Source organism: Hipposideros armiger, unplaced genomic scaffold, assembly GCF_001890085.2.
Source record: "Hipposideros armiger isolate ML-2016 unplaced genomic scaffold, ASM189008v1 scaffold_207, whole genome shotgun sequence".
NCBI classification, from domain to species: Eukaryota; Metazoa; Chordata; class Mammalia; order Chiroptera; family Hipposideridae; genus Hipposideros; species Hipposideros armiger.
This window is the reverse complement of record NW_017731557.1, coordinates 1,461,073-1,481,878: the sequence shown is the minus strand read 5'-3', so window position 1 is coordinate 1,481,878 and position 20,806 is coordinate 1,461,073. Positions and strand designations below refer to the sequence as shown.

General features: G+C 40.7%; 1 protein-coding gene across 1 annotated transcript in view; it reads right to left on the bottom strand.

The window, feature by feature from the left end:
* Positions 1-477: 477 nt before the first annotated feature.
* LTBP1 (latent transforming growth factor beta binding protein 1) overlaps positions 478-20,806 on the bottom strand; it is a 371,909-nt gene continuing 351,580 nt past the window's right edge. Inside the window, exons 30-32 of the mRNA XM_019653802.1 lie at positions 6,530-6,652; positions 2,844-2,993; positions 478-1,377 (exon numbers count right to left, since the gene is read on the bottom strand). Coding sequence (XP_019509347.1) covers positions 1,196-1,377; positions 2,844-2,993; positions 6,530-6,652 — 455 coding nt within the window. The 3' untranslated portion in view covers positions 478-1,195. The remainder of the gene's footprint in view (positions 1,378-2,843; positions 2,994-6,529; positions 6,653-20,806) is intronic.

Genomic DNA, 20,806 nt, shown 5'->3' with positions numbered 1-20,806 from the left:
TTAGACAGACACAGTCCTCATGAAACATGCGTTCTAATGGGCAGACAGACATTAATAACTATTACAAATGCTATAATGGAAAAGTCCAGTATGCAAGGAAAATGTAAAACCTACCTAGTGTGGGAAGGCTTCCCTAAAGTGACAACATACCTGAAGGATGAAAAGGGGTCAGTCCGGTGAGCAAAGGGATGCGGGGAAGTGGGGAGAAAAATAGCAGTGTAGGTAGATACGTCTACAAAGACCCAATCATGGGGACGTGCTGGTGGAGTTTTGGGGGAGCAATGTGGGGTGGAGGGGTAAGAAAGAGAAAAGTGACATGGAATGAAGTTACAGACTTAAAGTCACATCAAACATGGCTCAACTCTGTGGTTCAGGGAGATAAACGGCCAAATACAGTTTGGAAGTCAGGTAGAAAAATTTTCTAAAAAAAATGGTGACCTTGTTTTAACATACAATGGTAAATATATTGGGACCATCAAGTTTTCAAAAAATTTTGCTGGGTTTACTTTATACATTACAATACTAACATAATTTCACTGGTTCTTTCATTTCAATGTAGGAAAGAGATTCAACTGACACCTACTAGCAGCTTGGCTAAGAATGGACATTAAAATCTGACAATACACTGTAAATATAAAGTACTTTTCTCCAAATGTGTATAAAAGTTTGGAAGCAAAATCACTGCCTGCTCCACAGGACAGACAAGTTGGATTTTTAAAATGTTCCAGACCAGGAATAGCATAACCCTGTGTAACAATACTTACAATACAGTTAAACAATATTTTATCAAAGACTTGTGCACTTGAGATTAAAAAAAAAAATCTGAAGAAAAACAGTAGCCAAGGAACTGCACAACCAAAAAATGAAAATTATATAAAATATTTCCACCACTATTTAAATGCCAAATTTAATCAAGCAATAGTTTAAAATAACAGCACTGTTCTGCCTCTTTTCTGCTGAATTTTACATATGAACAGACTATATATACTGGTTTTTCAGAGAAATGTCCATTTGGTCTGTCACACCAGTCAGGCTCCCACTGACTCCTTTCGTTCTCTTCCGAGGATATGCAACTCCACGATGTTTCCGTATTTCCAACATTCCGGGTTAGGTGCAATGTCTCAAGTATAATACATTTCTCTCTTTTCCTTTACACAGTGCAGAGGATATGGGCTTAGGTTATGTGGATTCTCTTTTACTCCAGGTCGCTGTCTTTTTCTAAATTCAAGGCAGTATTCAACGGGGTGCAGTAGTTTGGCTTGTCAGAAGGTACATAACCTGGCAGACACAAGCACTTGTAGGAACCTTCCGTGTTGATGCACTTGGCGTTCTTGCAAAGAGACATCCGGTTGTTCAGCTCATCACATTCGTTTACATCTGCAATAAGCCAAAGCACGCAGGTAAACAAGCATTTATATATTCTGTGAGGAAAGGGAACCCACACCTTACCTGAGGCACCATGGCATCTGGCCGGAACACAGCCTAGCTGTTGTCAGCTCTCCCCCAAGGAAACTGTACAATCTTTCCCATTAATGTCTGTTTCAATCACATGCAAGGTAAGTAAGACTTTCTAGATCAGCGGTTCTCAACCTTCCTAATGCCGCGACCCCTTAATACAGTTCCTCATGTTGTGGTGACCCCCAACCATAAAATTATTTTCGTTGCTACTCTATAACTGTAATTTTGCTACTGTTATGAATTGTAATGTAAATATCTTTTTGTTTTCCGATGGTCTTAGGCGACCCCTGTGAAAGGGTCGTTCGACCCCCAAAGGGGTCGCGACCCACAGGTTGAGAACCGCTGCTCTATATCTTACAAAGGTAGACAATCAGAGAGGTTCTAGAATTTCTTTCCCTATTATTTAACACAATGGGAATAATTTGTCGGCCTGACATTTTACAGTCAAACCTCAAGAAAGTTGGAAGGACTATTCTCCTTCTACATTCCTTTCCACAGGTATAGGAGAACGGTTAGGTTTGTCAAGAGAAATACAGTTAAGAACCAAACCAGTGAGGAGAGAACCCTCTGATCAGCCCCTCTTAAGCTTTCAGTTACCGTCTCAGGTTTGTTTCCACAGGAAAGAAAGACTCGTATGCACTTGAAACACCTGTAATAACTCAGGTTACCTATTTTCCAGACAGACCACAGATTGAGACTAACAAAGCTGAAATGGGGAAAGGGACTGCTCCCGGAGAGAGAAGAGCCACAAAAAATAGGAAAAAAACCCACTTTCAGTTAAGGGCTTTTTCGTATAGAGGCCAACAAGCCCTGGACGACAACCTGGAGGATCATTCCATGATCACACAGAGAAGAATAAATGTACAGTTACTGTTTTTTAAAAATAAGAGGGAAGGCCCCGAGAGAGAGTTTTAGGAGGAACTTTTTCTGAAATGATTACCATGGAAGTTGCATTGTTATTAGGCATCTATATTCCCTTACGCTTGTGTCAGGTATTCAGGGAAAACACTGCTTGTCGCGTAGTCAAAAAACGAAATTTAAAAGAGTCAAAGTAATTGCCTGGAACATTCTGGCCTTTCCTCTATATGTACCATTGTGTGAATTCTTAAATGAGATATCAGCTCTATCTTTTTAAAAACTTGTGATACAGTATACAGAACATAAATTTGACCATTTTAACTACGTTTATGTGGCTAGTCCAGTGACATTAAGTACATTCACCTTGTTGTGCAACCATCACATCACCACCATCCATCTTTAGAACTTTCCTCATCTTGTCAAACTGAAACTGCAAATCTGCCTTAAATGGACTCGATTGTATGAGATCTGACCCCAGGGCATCTCAGGGAAAGACATATTTCCCATAAGACACAAGTAATTCTTACCAACACAGGTCATCTTTGCCATATCCAAGTGATACCCATCAAAGCAGTCGCAGGTGTAACCTTCCTGCACCCTCACACAGCGGCCGTTTTCACATCCGTTGAGGATGCCACATTCCTCAGCCTGCAACTCCTCAAAGCTATTTAAAAAACCTGGAAAGGAAAGGGAAGAAGCCAAGTGAGAAAATTTCACCCTCTTATACCATTTTATACAACTATATGATTATTAAGCTTATGGTGCATCAGATGGATGCACTTCAGACCCCTTCAAGTTAGCACTGAAATTGAAGTTAATACCAAGTATATCCGCAGCACAATATGAAGCATTACACAGGTATTAAAACTTTACATATGTTGTACAGATTAGCCCCATAGCTTGAATTCTGATGTTCTAGATTAAAGTCACTTAAAATGATAAAGCAAATATGTTTTTTTGCCTTTAGTTTCTAAAATTTTTATCTAAAATTCCAAATGTCGGAACATCTTTCAGGATGGAACCAACAGTGAATTTATCAGAGTTCAGGAGACATTTGCTCAGAAGACCCAGGAGAGCCTGAGGCAGTGCTTTTTCCCCCTTGCAGTTCCCAGGAGAGTGGAAAGACCTCCGGCCCTGCTCTGTCAAGTCTGTTTGTTTGCTCTGGCTTTCGACTGAGCCTGACAAAAGGGCTCTTGGGGGATCAAAGGATAAAGGCAGTAAAAGGGACTCAAAACATCCTGATAAATGAGAAAAGTACATCATACTTGTGTTTAGAAAACCAAAAGTCTTTTTGTATGGAAACAAAGAAGCTCTTGTTTGGCGCTTTGTATAGTTTAGATATCTTCAAACTGATTCAGAGCTCTAGTTTAGTATTATAGAAACAATTTAACCAGGCATCAAGAGTGTTCAGCTTTCTTTCGAGAGAAGAAACTTGTAAATATAAAGCCACAGTGACCCAAACACGCTGTTGATGTGGCCTCTCATCCCTCTTCCACCTTCTTTCTGAATCTCACCACGTATGGGCTTAAAAAAAATAAAATTAAAAAAATAATAAAAATGTGGCCAGAACGTTCTCTAGCCTTTGAAGTAATTCTCCAGTGGAACTGCAGGGGGCAGCAAAATATCATTGCTGTAAGGTCTAACTCAGGGATTTAAAAATTTCAGTAGTACACCCAGGACAGGTCGTTTTAAAAATTTTAAGGGAGAAAAAATATTAAAGCTCATCAAGACTATGTCAGCAGATCCCAACAGCCAGTTTGAAAAATACTGACTTAAGAAAATAAAGTCTTCATCTATGAAAATATTTTCAAATTCCAGGTGTCACAGCAAAATGATTTCGACTTCGTGACTAGTAGTAAAATTCTTTTTTATTACAGAAATTAAAACATGACATTCAATTTGAAATTCCTACACAGACATCAAGGAGACTCCCCAAAATATACAGGACTCTAAGAATGGGTCAGCACAGGGCAGCCCCTGCTCCAAACCTGGCCTGCTGCCTTATTTTTGTAAATAAAAGTTCTGTTGGAGCACAGCCACTGCCATTCGCTCATGCATTGTCTATGGCTGTTTTCATGAGACCACAGCAGACTCGGGAACTGCAACAGATACAGTATGGTTGCAAAGTCTAAAAAAATTTATCATCTGGTCCTTTATGAGAAAAAGTTGATCTCTGCTCTAGGAGATTCTAGTTTTATAACTACTTCCTTAACTGAAGGTACCACCAGCTATCAGCTCAACATTCTTCAACAACCAGAAAGCAAGAGATGGTGGATCATAAAGGTGATTAGAAAACTTAGCCTCCCCTCTATGTTCCTGTCTACCCGATACGATCGTCTCATTGGCAGGGCCATAAGGCTCTTGCTGCTGGTTGGGAAGGAGGGGCTATTGCTTGTAACTTGTATGAAGTGTAAAGGCCATTACAGAGTCAAAGCTGGAGGTTGGAACTGCATCTCAACTTCCTATGTTGCCAACTAGGAAACTGATGTGACACCAACATTTTTCTTTCTTAACATTTGTAATGAATTAAAAAAAAAGGTGTAAGGCAATGTCAGCATTAAAAAAAAAAAAAAAGGTATAAGCCAGAACATTTCATCATTAAAATTCCTGGAATCTAAACTATACTGTGATAGAGGCTGCAGACATAAGCTATGGGGCCGTGTCAGAGTGGCATACAGACTTAACCTGGTATTTTGGATTTCTTTCAACATTAATATTTCTTCCTTTCTTTTCCTTTGTCTCTCTCCTTTTTCCAGGTACATATTTGTCGATGTATAACATATTCACAGAGAAGTGTAGAAATCATGAGTGCACAGTCTTACAGCTGTCAGTACATTTAGGCACATTTCCTGAAGTTGTGCATGGCCACGCCTTGTTGATTACAAGAAATAATCTGAGGGGTTAGAAGTCAGGACAGTGGTTCCCCTGGGATGGGGGCCTGGGCAAGGCCAGCGGGGCCTCTGGATGCTGGCATGCTCTAGACCTGGGTGTGGGGTCACATGGTGTATGTGTCAATCAGCCAAGCTGAATGAACGGAATGCTGTTTTCATGTAAGTTGTAAAGCATCTTAGTTCTGCTGGGTGAGCAATATACTGCACCCTTCAAAAAAACCAAAGGAAGAAAGGGAGGGAAGAAGACAGTAAGGGAGGGAAAGGTGAAAAGGAGAGGGAAGGAAGATAAAACTTTTTCACTCAGAATTGAAGTAGATCCAAAGGCAACCACAAAGCTGGCATTGCTCCTCGGGTTCTAGGTCATGGCTAGTGTGTCAGTGCACAGGTGTCGGGGCCCAAGAAAGGAAAAAACTTCATTGTAGTTTGTAATTCAGCCGCATCTCTGAAGTCCTCACCTTGACTCCCTGGTCCACAGGGATTCCGTGTCTTGAAAATCTGGTGCAGAGGACTTTGTGCTATGATGGGGGGGCCCTTTATAAGTAATGTGGACGAGGCAGCTGGGATCTGTGTTTCCCTATTTCGGTTCTTGAAGGAATACAACCTATTATCTACTAATATTTCATTTTGTACGGTCCTGTTTTTCAGACTTAAAATAATCAGTCTATATGTGATGAAGGCTCTAGTTTCCCCCACAGAAGCATTTAGCTTGCGTGGCTTCCTCATCCAGGCTGCTTGGCTGTACACCATCACACAGTTATTTACTTTCTAAATGACATGCACACTCCACCTCCACAAGAAAACTCTGCTTGCAAATCCAGGAAAAGCTGGCACACACAATAAAGCCCCTCACTAGTGGATTCTAAAAATTAATTTCTGACAGAGCATTTTTTTTTTTTTACTTTTCACTCTAAAGTACTTGTAAAAATCAACTTGGTACGGTTAACCTTTGTTCACTTCCTAGTAAGGAAAAAAGACTACAATTCTAACCAGGCCTTCAAGAAAACCCTGGACCTCAAACCCATGTACCCATTAAATGGGTAAAAAGGTGATATTTTGTTATGGAAATTATAACAATAATTTACTTTAAAGATAGTGAACATAACAGCATCTCTACCAGTGACTCTAATAATCCGATCCCAGGGCTTTCAAACTTGAGACACCTAAGGATTCCTCCAAGGGCCAGTAAAACAGACCACTGGGTCTCATCCCAGCTGGTCTAGAGTGCAGCCTGAAAATCTGCACTTCCAACGAGTTTCCAGGGATGACATTTTGAGAACCACGGACTCAATTTAGTTTTGTAGTAACTGAAACATTTTGCTTACGGTCCTGAATGAAGTAGGGGTCGGCTTCCGGAGCATACTGTTCACTGAAGTCAACCAAGGCGTCCCGCCCATACGGCCGCCGGCGTCCTGTGATGGGGATGTTACACAGCTGGGCATAGTCATCTAAGGAGGAAACGAGGAATGTGACACACCATCAACGTTTGCTCACACCTAGATGCCCCCACTCCCAGCTCAGAGCCACCAGAACCTGCCGGGTCTGTCCACCGCGTGCCCAACCCCCACACACCACTGGCCCTGGGATGTATCTCAGGATTCTTCATGGGAGCTCAATACGTCCACACACAACGAATGCTTTAGAACATAAGTAACATTCTAAACTCAAGACCAAAAACAGTCGCTGAACTGTTGGTAGAACGCATCCCAGGAGAGTACGGAACTAGAAAAAATGAGCCATCTGAGAGTGCTGCAGGCCTGTTGGAAGAATGGTTTTATCTGAACCCATCGGGTGTTATCATCAAAACACTTTCAAGGTATAAAGTAGTTATTCTTACAGACAGGTATTTTTTCACTCACTAGAGAGGGAAACCATGTAGGTCTGGCGATCCAAAATAGAGACAACCACTAACCGAGGATGCCATGAGGTACCATTTGAATTTAGTAGCTACTATTATAATTCGATACTCAAGAGCTGGTCCTTATGAATAGTATTCTAGTAATGATGAAGGAGATGTTCAGCATCGTCATCATCATTGTGTAGTTCTGGTAGCAGTAACAATTAATAGCTAACAGTCGTATAACGCTTGCTTAGTGCCAGGTACTGTTATAAGCACTCAATACACATTAACTCACTAAAGCACACACACTACTGTATGTACAAGTACTTATCATCTCCGTCTTACAGAGGAGGGGACAGAAGCACAGAGTAGTTAAGTGACAGCTGGTATGTGGCAGCACTGGATTTGAAGGCAATATGAAACTGCAGTTTGCACACATCACATTCTGCATCTCCTACAACTATCGCAGCTCCTTAGCAATGCTTGTCTTTACCTCTTCTGCTCCCTGATACACTCATCTGCAGTTACCATTTCCTGAGGCCACGTTCCCCTTCCAAGCTGGGTCAGCCCCACGACCTCGTGACTTCTAAACTCTCCTTTAGTCCTCACAGGACCCACATGGGATCTTGGATCTCCATTTGTTAGGGGTGACTGAGCTTTCCACGCATTTCATGGTCTCAGGCCTCCATTTGCATTTAGAAGCAGAGTTATTTTGAAGGTCTACAGACGAAAGCTTTAGGAGAGATGGCTTCATGTTCTGCATGCACATTTTATAGAAATATGCTCCCTGAGGATTCACCTAGCAGATGGTGGAAATTCTGGGGCTCCTTGAATGTCAACAGCTGTGAAATGCAGGTCAGCTGGCCCCAGGACTGGAGGGACACTCTCAGGACAGTCACACAAGGCAACAGTCACTTGCCTGGACCACAGATGGGGAGAGTTGTACTCTATTTTGTTTCCTTCTTCAACATACGAAACTAAGGAAAAGCACTCAGGCACCAGTGTGAACGCTCAAAGGCTTTCTTTCATCCCCCTACTTAAAGCAGTCAAAGGTGCATGTATGTGTGCAAGCATTAAGTGAGTGCGTGTACACACACACACACACACACACACACACACACACACACACACAATCTCTCCTAGAACTGCACAAAGAAAGTGTAATGCCAGAAAAGACCATGCACCACTGGATAGGGTAGAATTATGGTTGTCCCTTCCTAAAATTCTCCTCATGCAGAAGCACTTCAGGAACAACACATAAACCCAGACAACCCAACCTTTGGCATGAAACTGTTTCTTGAGAAATATTAATTTCATTAAGGACATAGCTGGACCTGGAAAAAGATCCTTGACTCAAAACAAACAAACAAACAAAACCAACTTCAAACAAAGAGAACACACATGGCTAACAGTTCTGCTTCAAGTTTAAGAAAGAATTAAGGATTTCCCTGCGAGGGCAAGATTGCTGAGATGTTTACAAGTTTCAAGAACTGAGGTCATTTTCTCTCATGACTTTTTATATGTATTTGTTGTACATCTCAAAGGGAGACTTGTTCAATATTTTATATCCAAGCAACAGTTGTGATCAAGAGTAGATAATAAAAATAAATTAATTCATGTTCTTATTTTGTAAAACTACATCCAGAGATGACTCAGTATGCTTGCTTCTCTGCCACATGTGGGTGTCTGGGAAGCCTCACTGAGACTCGAGGTCCTGGGGCTGTTGACTGACAAGAGTCCGGGCTGTCCCAGGGCTGTCTGACCTTCCAGCCAATGCCCTTCCCCTAGACCAGGGGTCGGCAAACTTTTGAGATGGAAGAGCCGCCAGGGGTCAGCAAACTGCGGCTCGCGAGCCACATGCAGCAATTTGGGTATGTACATGTGGCTCTGAAGTAAAACTGAAACTGAAAATAAAACTATCATAGTTTCATTTATAATATTACTTTCAATTTTTCCTTATTTGTAAAAATATATTTATGGCTCTCCAATAATTTTTAAATTATTGTGAGGGGCAGGACTGGCTCTTCCAGGGGTCGGCAAACTTTTGAGACAGAACTAACCCAAAGAGCCGCATGTGGCTCGCGAGCCGCAGTTTGCTGACCTCTGCCCTGGACCATGTCTCCTTCACCAAGCAATGAGTTGGTCTCCACCCTCCAAGCTCTCACCATCTAGTACGGCAAAAGGAAGGGTCTGAATGTGAGAGGAGGAACAGACTTGTGTTCCTGTGAAATGCTTATGAGTAGCTTCCTTGAAAAGGTGCCACTTGACCTGAAATTAAATAGATGAGTAGAATTTACAGGAAAAGATACGTTGTGTTGATTTTCAAAAGAGCTTACCCAAAGGCATCAAGAAAGCAAACTGCAAGCTGTGTTTAGAGACTACCAAGAGTTCCTAAGGAAGGCTTCTGACTTGACATGGGCTGGTGAAGGGGGGCAGAGGACAGGGGTGGGGGTGGAACCCCTGGGCCTTGCCATATCTTCTTTCCCCTCCTCTCTTCCCCAGCCATGCATTTCTCTCTTGTAATTCTAGAATGTACTATTCTTTGCTGCTTTACTTTCACTAACATGTTAACATTCCAAAGTTCAAGAGCGCTTTGGGCAGGTATCAAAACATAATTTCTGCATTAAATGTACTCTCTTTTGTATTTGAAGATGTGCTATGGTCCCATCATCACCACACATGCATTTTGAGTTATTTTCTTTCTGAGAGCATGGATGGGTCTATCCTAATCCAACCACGCTTCCTCTCCTGTCGTGCACATCTGCTCTCATTCTTGGCCAAGGTCAAGGGTGAAGTGAGGATGGGGTAATAGAAATACTGTGGGCATTAGAAGCAGGAGCTGAGGCTCAAGTCCTGATTGTACCACTTCCCTTCCAGCTTAGCCATTTGGGGCAAGCCTCAGTTTCCACATCTGTTACGTGCGGATAATTCCTGTTTGCCTACCTCTGTGTTACTGGCATATAAAAAATGACGTAACGTTATGGAACTGTTCATAAATTTCGAAGCACCTAGAAAATGGAGGTTACATTCTTTTTCTCATAGGTAAAATCACTAAGTCCCTACCGAACATCTGGAAATAAATGAAGGTTTTTCAAAACAGTATCAGAACGATTGATATAAATTTTAGTGTTAGCCAAACTTAAAGGTGGTTGTCAATGGGCAAAGGGCTGTGCAGTAAATTAGAGGCAACTAAAGCACAGTCTCCAGATGTCTTTAGCTATTGTTGCAAGGTTATTTGGAATTTTCTAATACATGGAGAAAACTCTAACTCAGTACACAGAGAACAAAGTCTTCGTCTCAGACATAAGGCTTAAACTTATTGACGGCCTTGGCAAATGTAATTAATTGGTCGAGTGGTGATTAAGTATGAGCAACAGCACACTTTAACATCAGAACTCAAAGTATCTGGGAAAAAGTGATGTTCAACAATTCTTAGTATCTGCCTGAATTGATTAGAAATATGTTGTTCAGGGGAGCAACTTGAATATCATAGATTTTTCTAATGATTTCTAGAATATCAAAGGTTTTTCTAATGAATTTTAGGCAAGATGTCCTCTTTAGGATCTGGGCACATGCACATTTCCAGCACGTCTGGGCCTCTGAGCAAACCGCAAGCCACCACCAGAACCCATTCGAGCTTGGAGGTGCTTGGCCTTGGTTATCTGTCGGGCTGGGTCATGGCGGCAGTACAGCTTAGAGACACTGAATTGTGGCTGGCTGAGGGAACGGAGCCCGCACCAGTAGATCCCTGAACTATTTGCACAACTTCCCGTGAGAGCCCATGAGATTCTCTTGGCTGTCACTTCATCCAGCTCAACATGTGGAGATGAACACATATATTCTGTCCCTAGAGTCTTTTTCCTACTCCAAAACACCTCTGACTTATGCACGTCAATAATGATTAAGCGCCTAGTTGCCTGGGGTTTGGTCCTGAAGGAGCTTGGCTTAGCAGGGCTTGTTCTTTGGGAGGCAAATACCATTTCGGAGACATCATACAATGGTTCCATCCAGGATCCGGCCAAATATGAATGTGCAATGAATAGGAAATGGAAACATTCACACCTCAAAGCCCCTGCCCCCACTGCAACCCCTACCTCCCCAAGCACAAATGCTAAGCTCTTGATCAAAGCTATGCAAGACTCACAGGGGATGGTGTGGGACTCCGTCACTAAGTGGTCTAAACAAGATCCAGGCCATCGATCACACTCAATTCCCTGGCATGGCAGATTCATGTAACAGATGGGGCTTTGATTTTAATTTTAAATTGAAAAAAAAAAAAGTTTAAAAATTACCCCCTGGAGCCAGTGGGTCTGGGGCCCCTGCTGTCGGCGGCAGTGGGAAGCACATTACTGTATCCTGGCAGGAAACCGCCATTCCTGATGACAGACACATCTGCAGGGCTGGTCTGGACAGTCACATGTCACCATGCCACTCTGGCATGTGGGGAAACTGGGAGGTGAAGTTTTAGTTCTGCCTGAGCCAGATTAAATTCAGCTGCTTTTAGAAATCATTAAGAGGCTGCATTTCGTTTTCTACACATCAGGGCTAAAAACTGAGTGCTCTAAAGTTTGAACTGCACCATTTTCCAACGTAGGAGAAACAAGGACCAATTCTTACGCGTTAAAAAAAAAAAAAAGGGTCCTGTTTTGCTCAAATTTCTAGACCAGGTGTTTTTCTTACAGGTTCCCATGTGTTATATTAATGGATGATGGTGCTTGGAAAACACACACACACACACAAAACCAGGAAATGGAGAAAGAAGACAGGGAGAAGGGAATGACTATTTACTCCAGTGCATGCTGGGCCAGCAAGTGTAAAGTGTAATAGGCATTTTTCTGTGGACTGAAATTAGCAAAATCTATGAAATTAGAAAAATGTTGAACCTTTACAGAACATTCTAGCCAATACTGATAAAGAAAGGAATGTGAAAGAGAGGATTCCACTGGCAATGCTACATTCTACATACAACAATTCTACATACCCTGTAGAATTGGTATCTCTCCACTTAGACTCTTTCTCAGAGAATACACTCTTACCCACATTCCCTGGTGAATAGGCAGTAATCCTGCTTCCCTGATATTAAAAGTTACTGAGTTGTGAGAGAAAATTGGGCATTGCAAAACCAAAAAGGACCTGGAGTCAACTGTCTTGGGTTCTAGTTCTATTTCTCCACTTCCTAGTTTCTTGGACTGGACACACTTTTTTTCAAGCTTTGTCTATTGAACAGGATGATGGTGCTGTGTCTTAGTGACATTAATGTGACATTGTTACATTTGGTGACTTGACTCATTCACTTGTTTAACCAGAGGCTGAGAATATTACAGGCAGGGTGGGGTTTGGGAGAGAAAGCGGCTATAGCGACAGGACACGGTGACACATGCAATAGCTTATTGGGACCACAGAAGAGGTAAGGACTAGAGTTAACCAGGAAGAGCTGAGAAGGCTTCACCTTGGAGGTGAGCGTCTACAGGAAGAAGGCCTACCAGGTGAAGAGGAGGAGGAAAGGTAACTCGAGACAATCACAGGCATATACAGTAGGCCTTCTTTATCTGCGGTTTCTTCACTTTCCACGGTTTCAGTTGCCCGCGGTGAACCATGGTCTGAAATTATTAAAATGAAAATTCTAGAAATAAACAGTTCATAAGTTTTAAATTGCACACCACTCTTGAGTAGCGTGATGGAATCTTGCGAGGTCCCACCTGGGATGTGAATCATCTGTTTGTCCAGTGTATCCATGCTGTACACACTACCCACCCGTTACTCGCTTAGGCTGGGTTATCAGATTGACTGTCATGGTATTACAGTGTTGAGTTCAAGTACCCCTTATTTTACTTAATAATGGCCCCAAACTGCAAGAGTAGTGATGCTGGCAATTCAGATACGCCAGAGAGAAGCCGTAAGTGCTCCCTTTATGTGAAAAGGTGAGTACAGTACAATAAGATATTTTGAGAGGAAGAGAGAGACCAAGTTCACATAACTTTTATTATAGTGTATATTGTTATAATTGTTCTATTTAATTAGTTATTGTTAATCTCTTACTATGCCTAATTTATAAATTAAACTTTAGCCTAGGTATGTATGTACAGGAAAAAATGTAGTATATATGTAGGGTCCAGTACTATCTGTGTTTTCAGGCATCCACTTGGGGGGTGTGGGGGGACTACTGCATAATGGATAAGAAAGCATTAGGGAGACAAAAGTACCGTGCAAACGGTGGCTATTCTAGATTCTTGCTAAAGAACAGTTGAAAAAAGTAATGTGAGCCAATGTGTACTATGAAGCCCCTATGTGCCAGGGGCTGTGTACTTTGCATATACTTTTTCATTTAAGTCTCAGAACAACCATACAAAATAATTGTAATTAGCTCCCTTTGTTTTCAGTAAGAAAATTAAGGTTTATAGTGTCAAATCTTAGTTTAGGTGAAGGATTTGAACCTAAATTGGTCTATCTGCAAAACCATGTCCTTTCTACTCCATAGCTGCCCTTCTGCAACCCTAAGAAAGTTATTACATACACTCCCTTAGACCTTAAGCATCAGGTAAGTACTTGGTTCAGCAATAAGCAATTGTGACTGAAATTCCAGGGAGAGTAATAAATATGAATGCTGATGAGCTCAGCTCTACCAGGGTCAGCTCTATCATTAGCAGGAGTTATGTTTATTGAATTTGCTCGATTTATTAGGTGAAAGAGATCAAATTGCTTAATGTTCAATTAAATTGTACTTGTTGAAAACAGGGAAGTAATGAAGTCTGAAGTATTGGCAGGGTTCACATTCTGCGGGACTCCTGTAAATGCTAATGCTCTAAGGAAACTCATGGGCCACAAACTAATCAAGGCCCCCACCACTTCCAAGTTCAGTCACTCCCAGCGTTTCCCATCAGGCTGCTGTTTATTTAGCCAGACTCAACTGAAGAGGCAGACTTGCTGGGCCTGAGTGCCAAAACATGGGGGCTCCCCTTTGCTTTCTAAAACCCGGATTCAACATTTATATACTTGTAAGAGTATTAAATTATGCTACACACGAAAAACTTAAAATAATGTTAACTTATGAATTTTTTTATTAAAAATGACATAAAAGGTTCTCCCCATTGGTAAATATCCAGGACTTCAGAAATATCTCATGAAGTCTTACATTCAGGCAATCTCAGAGGAAATCAGGAATGAGATTAACCTCTAATATTTGATAAGAGACAAAGTCAACAATATCATTAATAGACAGAGAGGCAAGTAGGGGGAAAGGTCAACCTGTTAATTTTTTCACCTGATCTACTTCGTATTTCCTCTATCTGCAAAGACAGATAAACCGCTTCATTTCTCCCTTGCCTGCTCTTGAAATACTGCTCTGAAGTGACAATCTGAGAATGCAACAATTAGGAAGATAAATAAATGTGTATAATATACGAGGAAGACATTTTGTTTTCTCTTATTTGATTTTTTTTGCATTAACTAAGATTCATTTTTAAATAGGGGCTAGGTGTGTGCTTAAGAATAGAGTGTGTGCTAAAATGTCACTTAACCGTTCACTTAAAAATGTTCCATTTTACGTTATGTGACTGTCACCTCAATAAAAAAAAAGTCAAGCTATACAAAAAATAAAGGGGAAAACTTTATTTATATGTATACATATATATATATATATATATATATATATACACATATTTATATATATGTAAAGTCTGGAGTTCATCTAACTTTTCTATTTCTAGTAAAATGAGGGGACTGGACTAGTTGATCTCTAAGGTCCTTTTTGGTTTACATATTCTATGATTCTAAATAGAAAATTTGTGCTATTAGGCTACAAAATCTTGGGAGGAAAATCTGTCACTAAAAGTTGAGGCTATAAACAGATATATGAAAAGATGAGCAATGTCACTAATCATCAGAGAAATGCAAATAAAAACCAAAATGAGATACGACCTCACTCCTGTCAAAATGGGTATCGTCAATAAATCAACAAACAACAAGTATTGGCAAGGATGTGGAGAATAGGGAACCCTGGTGCACTGTTGGTGGAACTGCAGATTGGTGCAGCCACTATGGAAAAGAGCATGGAGTTTCCTTAAAAAATTAAAAACAGAGCTACCTTATGATTCAGCAATTCTACTGTCTCATATTTATCCAAAGAAATCCAAAGTATTAAATCGAAAATATATATACACCCCTATGTTTACTGCAGCGCTATTCACAATAGCCAAGATATGGAAGCAACCAAAATGCCCATCAATATACGAGTGAATAAAGAAATTGTGGTACATTTATACAATGGAGTATTACTCTGCTATAAAACATAATGAAATCTTACCATTTGCAACAACATGGATGAACCTAGAGGGCATTGTACTAACTGAAATAAGTCAGACCGAGAAAGACAAATGCCATATGATCTCACTTATATGTGGAATCTAAAGAACAGAATAAACGAGCACACAAAACAGAAATAGACTCATAAATGCAGAGGAAAAAAACTGATGGTTGCTAGATGGGAGGGCAGTTGGGGGATGGGGGTGAAGGAATTAGAAAGTACAAATTTGTAGTCACAAAACAGTCACAGGATGTGAAATACAGTATGGGGAATATAATCAATCATATTGTAAAGATTATGTAGGGTGTCAGATGGGGTACTGGACTTATTGAGATCACTTCATAGATTATATAAATGCCTAACCACTGTGCTGTACACCTGAAAGTAATGTAAAATAATACTGAATGTCAACTATAATTAAATACATATTTATATAGTCACGGGATGTAAAGTACAGCATAGGGAATATAGTCAATGGTACTGTAATAGCTATGTACGATGTCAAATGGGTAGTAGACTTGGGAGGGGTTATCACTTTGTGAGGGGTGTAAATGTCTAAACATTATATTGTTCTGTACACCTGAAACTAATTAAAACAAAACAAAACAAAACAATAACAAACAAACAAACCCGTTGTGGCTGTAATATGAGGTAATCACCACTAGATGGTGATATTGCTTTCAGGTGGTGCTCACCTGGATGTTTTCAGAACGACTGACTTTCATGGAATTTAACACATTGTAAGCACGGACAATCTCTTACTCATTTTTCTTCTGACGAAACTGAAGTCCAGAAACATTTAATAATATCTCAAAAGTCAAGTTAGAATCAATCCTCAAAATATAACTTTTTCTTTTACCCCCAAACAATAAATTATTAAAAGATAAGGGTAAAGATTAAATGTGTTTTAAAGTATATTATTTTAACCTTGCTTATTTTTTTAAAGTTTTGAAGCAAAGCTATATTAATATTTTTCAAAATTTTAGATTAATATTCAGAGGTCTAGATCTCAAGGTTATGAAATAAAGACACACTGCTGAATCCATTATTATTATTAGAAGAGCAAACTCTAGGTATTTAATGTAATATTAAAGTAGCACTGGGCCGGCCAAGTGGCTCAGTTGGTTAAGAGCTCGCTCAAGAGTGTGAGCTCTGAGCAACAGCGGTTTGAGTCCCGGCCCGAGCTGAGCTGCTGCTGAGCTGCCAACAGGTGGCAGGATGGCTCAGCTAAAAAAAATAAATAAATAAAGTAGCACTAAACACAGTCAATATGATTACTCATAAACATGTCTTCCATTCAATTGCAAGAAATAAGAACACTGCAAAGCAAAAGTAAACTATATTTAGACCCTTGTGTTTTATGAGTTTCCCATATATTGCTATTTACCTTAATCTGAAATGATTTGCTTGCTACATTCTGCTCTGGATCTGTTCAGAATCAGACACAGTCCTAGTAGCTCTTCCTTCTGGCAGTGATTTCTTTGGCTATCCTTTGCAGGCAATCATAGATGAACATGTGAGTGGTATTTTCTAGGGTTGAGCAGTGCACAACTAGCACAACTGTTCACAACAGCCCTGCTTGCCACTGAGACTTGAAGCTCAGAAGGAAGCATAAAGAAAGCATTACTGTACTTGCAGCTTCCCAGTGAATGACTCTTTTGTAATCTGCCTCTTTCTTAAGATTGGCTACTGATGCTGAGCAAAACAATTATCTCCCCAGTTTCTGCTCCTTGCAGATTTGTGTCAACACAAAGACAAGAAAGTGGTAATTTTCGAAGCACCTTCTGGATGCTTTTCTCCTAATTACAAGAGGCACAAACTGCTACATGAAGGGAGAGTAGATAAAGTCTCCCTTACCTCTCCTCTGCCAGGCTTAACTGCTCTGGCCATGAGGTCCACATTTAAAAGGCGTGGACAGCCAGCCGCTTTGTTCTAGTCATAGTTGTCTTACAAGGTTAACTAAGAGAAGTTCAAAATAAATACAGCATTATTTGAATTCAAAACCTCAAACACAGAACAGGGCTTTAAACAATTATATACAGTGATTTTCTCATAGTCCCACTCATCACAGTTCATGTTTCTTAAAATACATTTTAACTATTCCTATCATTGAAGAGAAAAAAAAAATCCTAACAGCAACAAAATTGAAAATATGTAAAAGTAAAATTTTCACTAAAGAGCAAATCATCTGGTAAAAGATAACACCGAAAAGGCGTTTCTAGAAAATGGGATGCCTATTTATAATCTCTGATTTCAAGTGAGAACATTTAAACTACTAACAATTTTATTTTAGAGACAAATGAGACGCTTGTTAATTAAAAATCAAAGTGTTGCTTTTGTGCTCACGTTGTTCATTTTATATGCATGTCTTCCTTTCTCTACTTTGGCTCTAAATTAGAAAGATTCTAACGGGACATCATTGCAATTATAGCTATAATAAAGTTTATTCTCTACTCAGAATATTTTATATAACAGGGTGTGGCCAAATTCTTAGCCCATCAGTGCAGTACAGCTTTTAGGAAAATCAGCGCTGAATAAAACGGACACCCCAAAGTCCAAGCCATACACAGACTAAAATTTCAGAAGTGCTGATATGACACCAACTGGAAATCTTTTCATCAAGCTCCCCGCATTTAACTGTTCTCTAATCGCCATTGAGGCCATGGAGACAATGGCTTCCACCAGTCCTAAAAATAGAGCCCATGCGTGGGTTTTCAGTCTAGCAAGGTCCGCTGGTCCTCCCAGGTGGCGTTCCAATGGCTTGCTGGCTCGCCCTGACTCTGGGGAACCGGGGCTGGGAACTGCCACTTGTTCCAAGACGCTCCAAGCTCTGTCTCCAGCAGCTTAGCAGGAAATGGAGTCAGTGTTCCCGACTCGATCAGGATTTGGTTTTGGGTTTTTTTCTCCTTTTGAACTTTCCCCACTCTAAGGCAAACCATGTTTCCTTTTCTCCTAACATCTTTTTATCAATGGCCACAATATGATCATTGCCTAAATGTGACTTACTTGCCCATTGCTTTCTCTTCCTCTAACGCCTCTGACAAAGACAAAGCTGTTTTAAAAACCTACATTGTAGCTTCATTTCTAGTATTTTTCCTGTCCTCATTTTTGTACCTGGCTCCTGTGCCATTCATTTGTTTACTTATCCCCTTTGACAAGTCTGTTTCTCTTTCCCAGTTTGGTCAAGAGGTCCTGACCTGCCATGAGTCCTGTCTAGTGTTAAGTATCCGACCTCCTTCTGGCTCTTCCATCCCCGGGGTTTGTCTGGAGAAGAAGAAACAACATTTAGCTCCAGACTGAAAACTGAGGCACTTCCTTAAGCGTGTGTGGTTTATACACACTTAAGGATGGTAGGTGGGGGCTGGAGAAGGTCCACAAAATGCAAAAAAAATTTTTTTAACTGTTTCTCACCCTTTTTCACAACCCCAGTTATGACGGCTAATTTCATGCATTACCACAGCTAGGCCGCGGGGTGCCCAGATGTAACGGGTCCAACATTATTTTGGGTATTCCTGTGAGGATGTTTTTGGATTAGATTAACATTTAAATTGCTGAACTGGATGGAGTAAAGCAAATTGCCCTCCGGGATGTGGATGGGCCTCCTTCAGTTGAAGGCTCAAACAGAACAAAAGACTGACCCTCCTTTGAGTAAGAGATTTCTCCAGCCCACTGCCATCTGCCTCGGACTTCATCTGCAATGCTGGCTCTTCCTGTCTGACAGTCCTTGAACTGGAAACTCAGCTCTCCTTGGGCCCCCAAGATTTTGAACTGACCAGTTTCTATAATCACATGAGCCAATTCCTTATAATGAATGACTCAATCAATCAATCAATCAATCTCTCTATTGATTCTGTATTTCTGGAGAACCCTTACAGGGACAGGGAAGTTCACCATCAGTCTGAGCCATCAGTGTGGTGGGGAACCTCAAAAGGGTGAGCACATCCCTTTAGGAGAAGACACTCAAGGGAAGCCACATGAAGTTGGAGAAAAGCTTCTATTTATTAATTTTATCTGCCCTATTATTCCCTTGAGGGTCACTGTACTAGAAAAATCCCATATCCTTAAACACTCCCGTCCCTCATTGTCTTTGATTCCTGCCCTCCTTTCCAAGAGATTTCTAGCACTGCATAACAAGGTCGCAGTGGGAAATAATCACTAGCCAATTCTTTCCAGGAATAAGATTCGATTTACAATCATTGCTAACACCTACAAAGCATTTACTAGATGCAAGCACGTCACCCATGTTATCACATTTAACCCTCAAACAACTCTGTTGCTATTGCCACTTGACAAACAAGGAAACCAACAGAATGATCACCTGACATCACAAAGCTCTATGTATATAACTCACCACTAAATTTTCTTTTACAACAGTCCTTTGAGCATAAGAAAAATCTTTTCAATAAGAAACATAAATTGCCTACTTGCCATCTCATATGGCATCCAATTCAATCTAGTTCCAAGGATACCAAGAATTCGGTCGCCACGGAGCTGGACCCCTGACCGCTGAGATGCTGCGTGCCCCGTTTACACATCCTGTGTGCAGGCATGGTAGCCACTCAATCGAGGACGCTTTTTATATCTTTCTGTTTGATTTTAATTCTCCAATATAGCTTGTTAACAGCTACACTTTCTTTAATCACAGTCTTCAGGATCTACGATCAAAATGATAAATGCTTTCGTACTCAGAGAGTATTAATTACCATAACCTCACAAAAGGGTTCTCAACTTTGGCTGAAGGAAACTGAAGTAACTCGTTTAATGCAGCTGACAGAAGCAAGGCCAAAAGCAGAGCGCGATCCCCGGACGGCCTCAACCGAAGGCGGGAACCACGCTCTGGGCCTCACATGCAGGGCGTTCCAAAGTTATTATTAACATTTTTTTGGAAAACATATTTCTTGGAAAAGCCATGAATGCTGAAAAAAAACGGTGACTGCTGAAAGGCCTTTTGCAACCACTGCCCAGTTACAATATTTTTTCAAGTTTAGTCCATGAGTCAAATCCCTGTCTTCCTCCACACCTCCAAGGGTATTATGAATCTTCTGACACTGAGATTTTGGGAACATGTTAGAGTCATGCTTAAGGATGGAAGAAATCACTTGTTCAATGGCTCAAAGGCAGATTCCAAGTTCTTTCGCTTTTGTAAAACCTCATGAAAAAACTGGAGGTAGACTAGCTGTTAGGAAGTATTCAAAATGTTTGTGTCACAGCAAATGGTAAATGTATGAAATAAGGGTATCATTTGCACATTGAAGTGAGCCATATTTAGGAATAAACTATTCTAATTTAGCAATACAACACATTTGTATGGTATGTTAAGTGTCACAGAATTAAATTTTAAATTTCATGTAACTAAAAATCTGTGCATCTGGGCTGGCCGAGTGGCGCGTTGGTTAAGAACTGGCTTGGGACGCCAGAGGGCCCCGGTTCGGATCCCACATATGAGGGCCATTGACACTG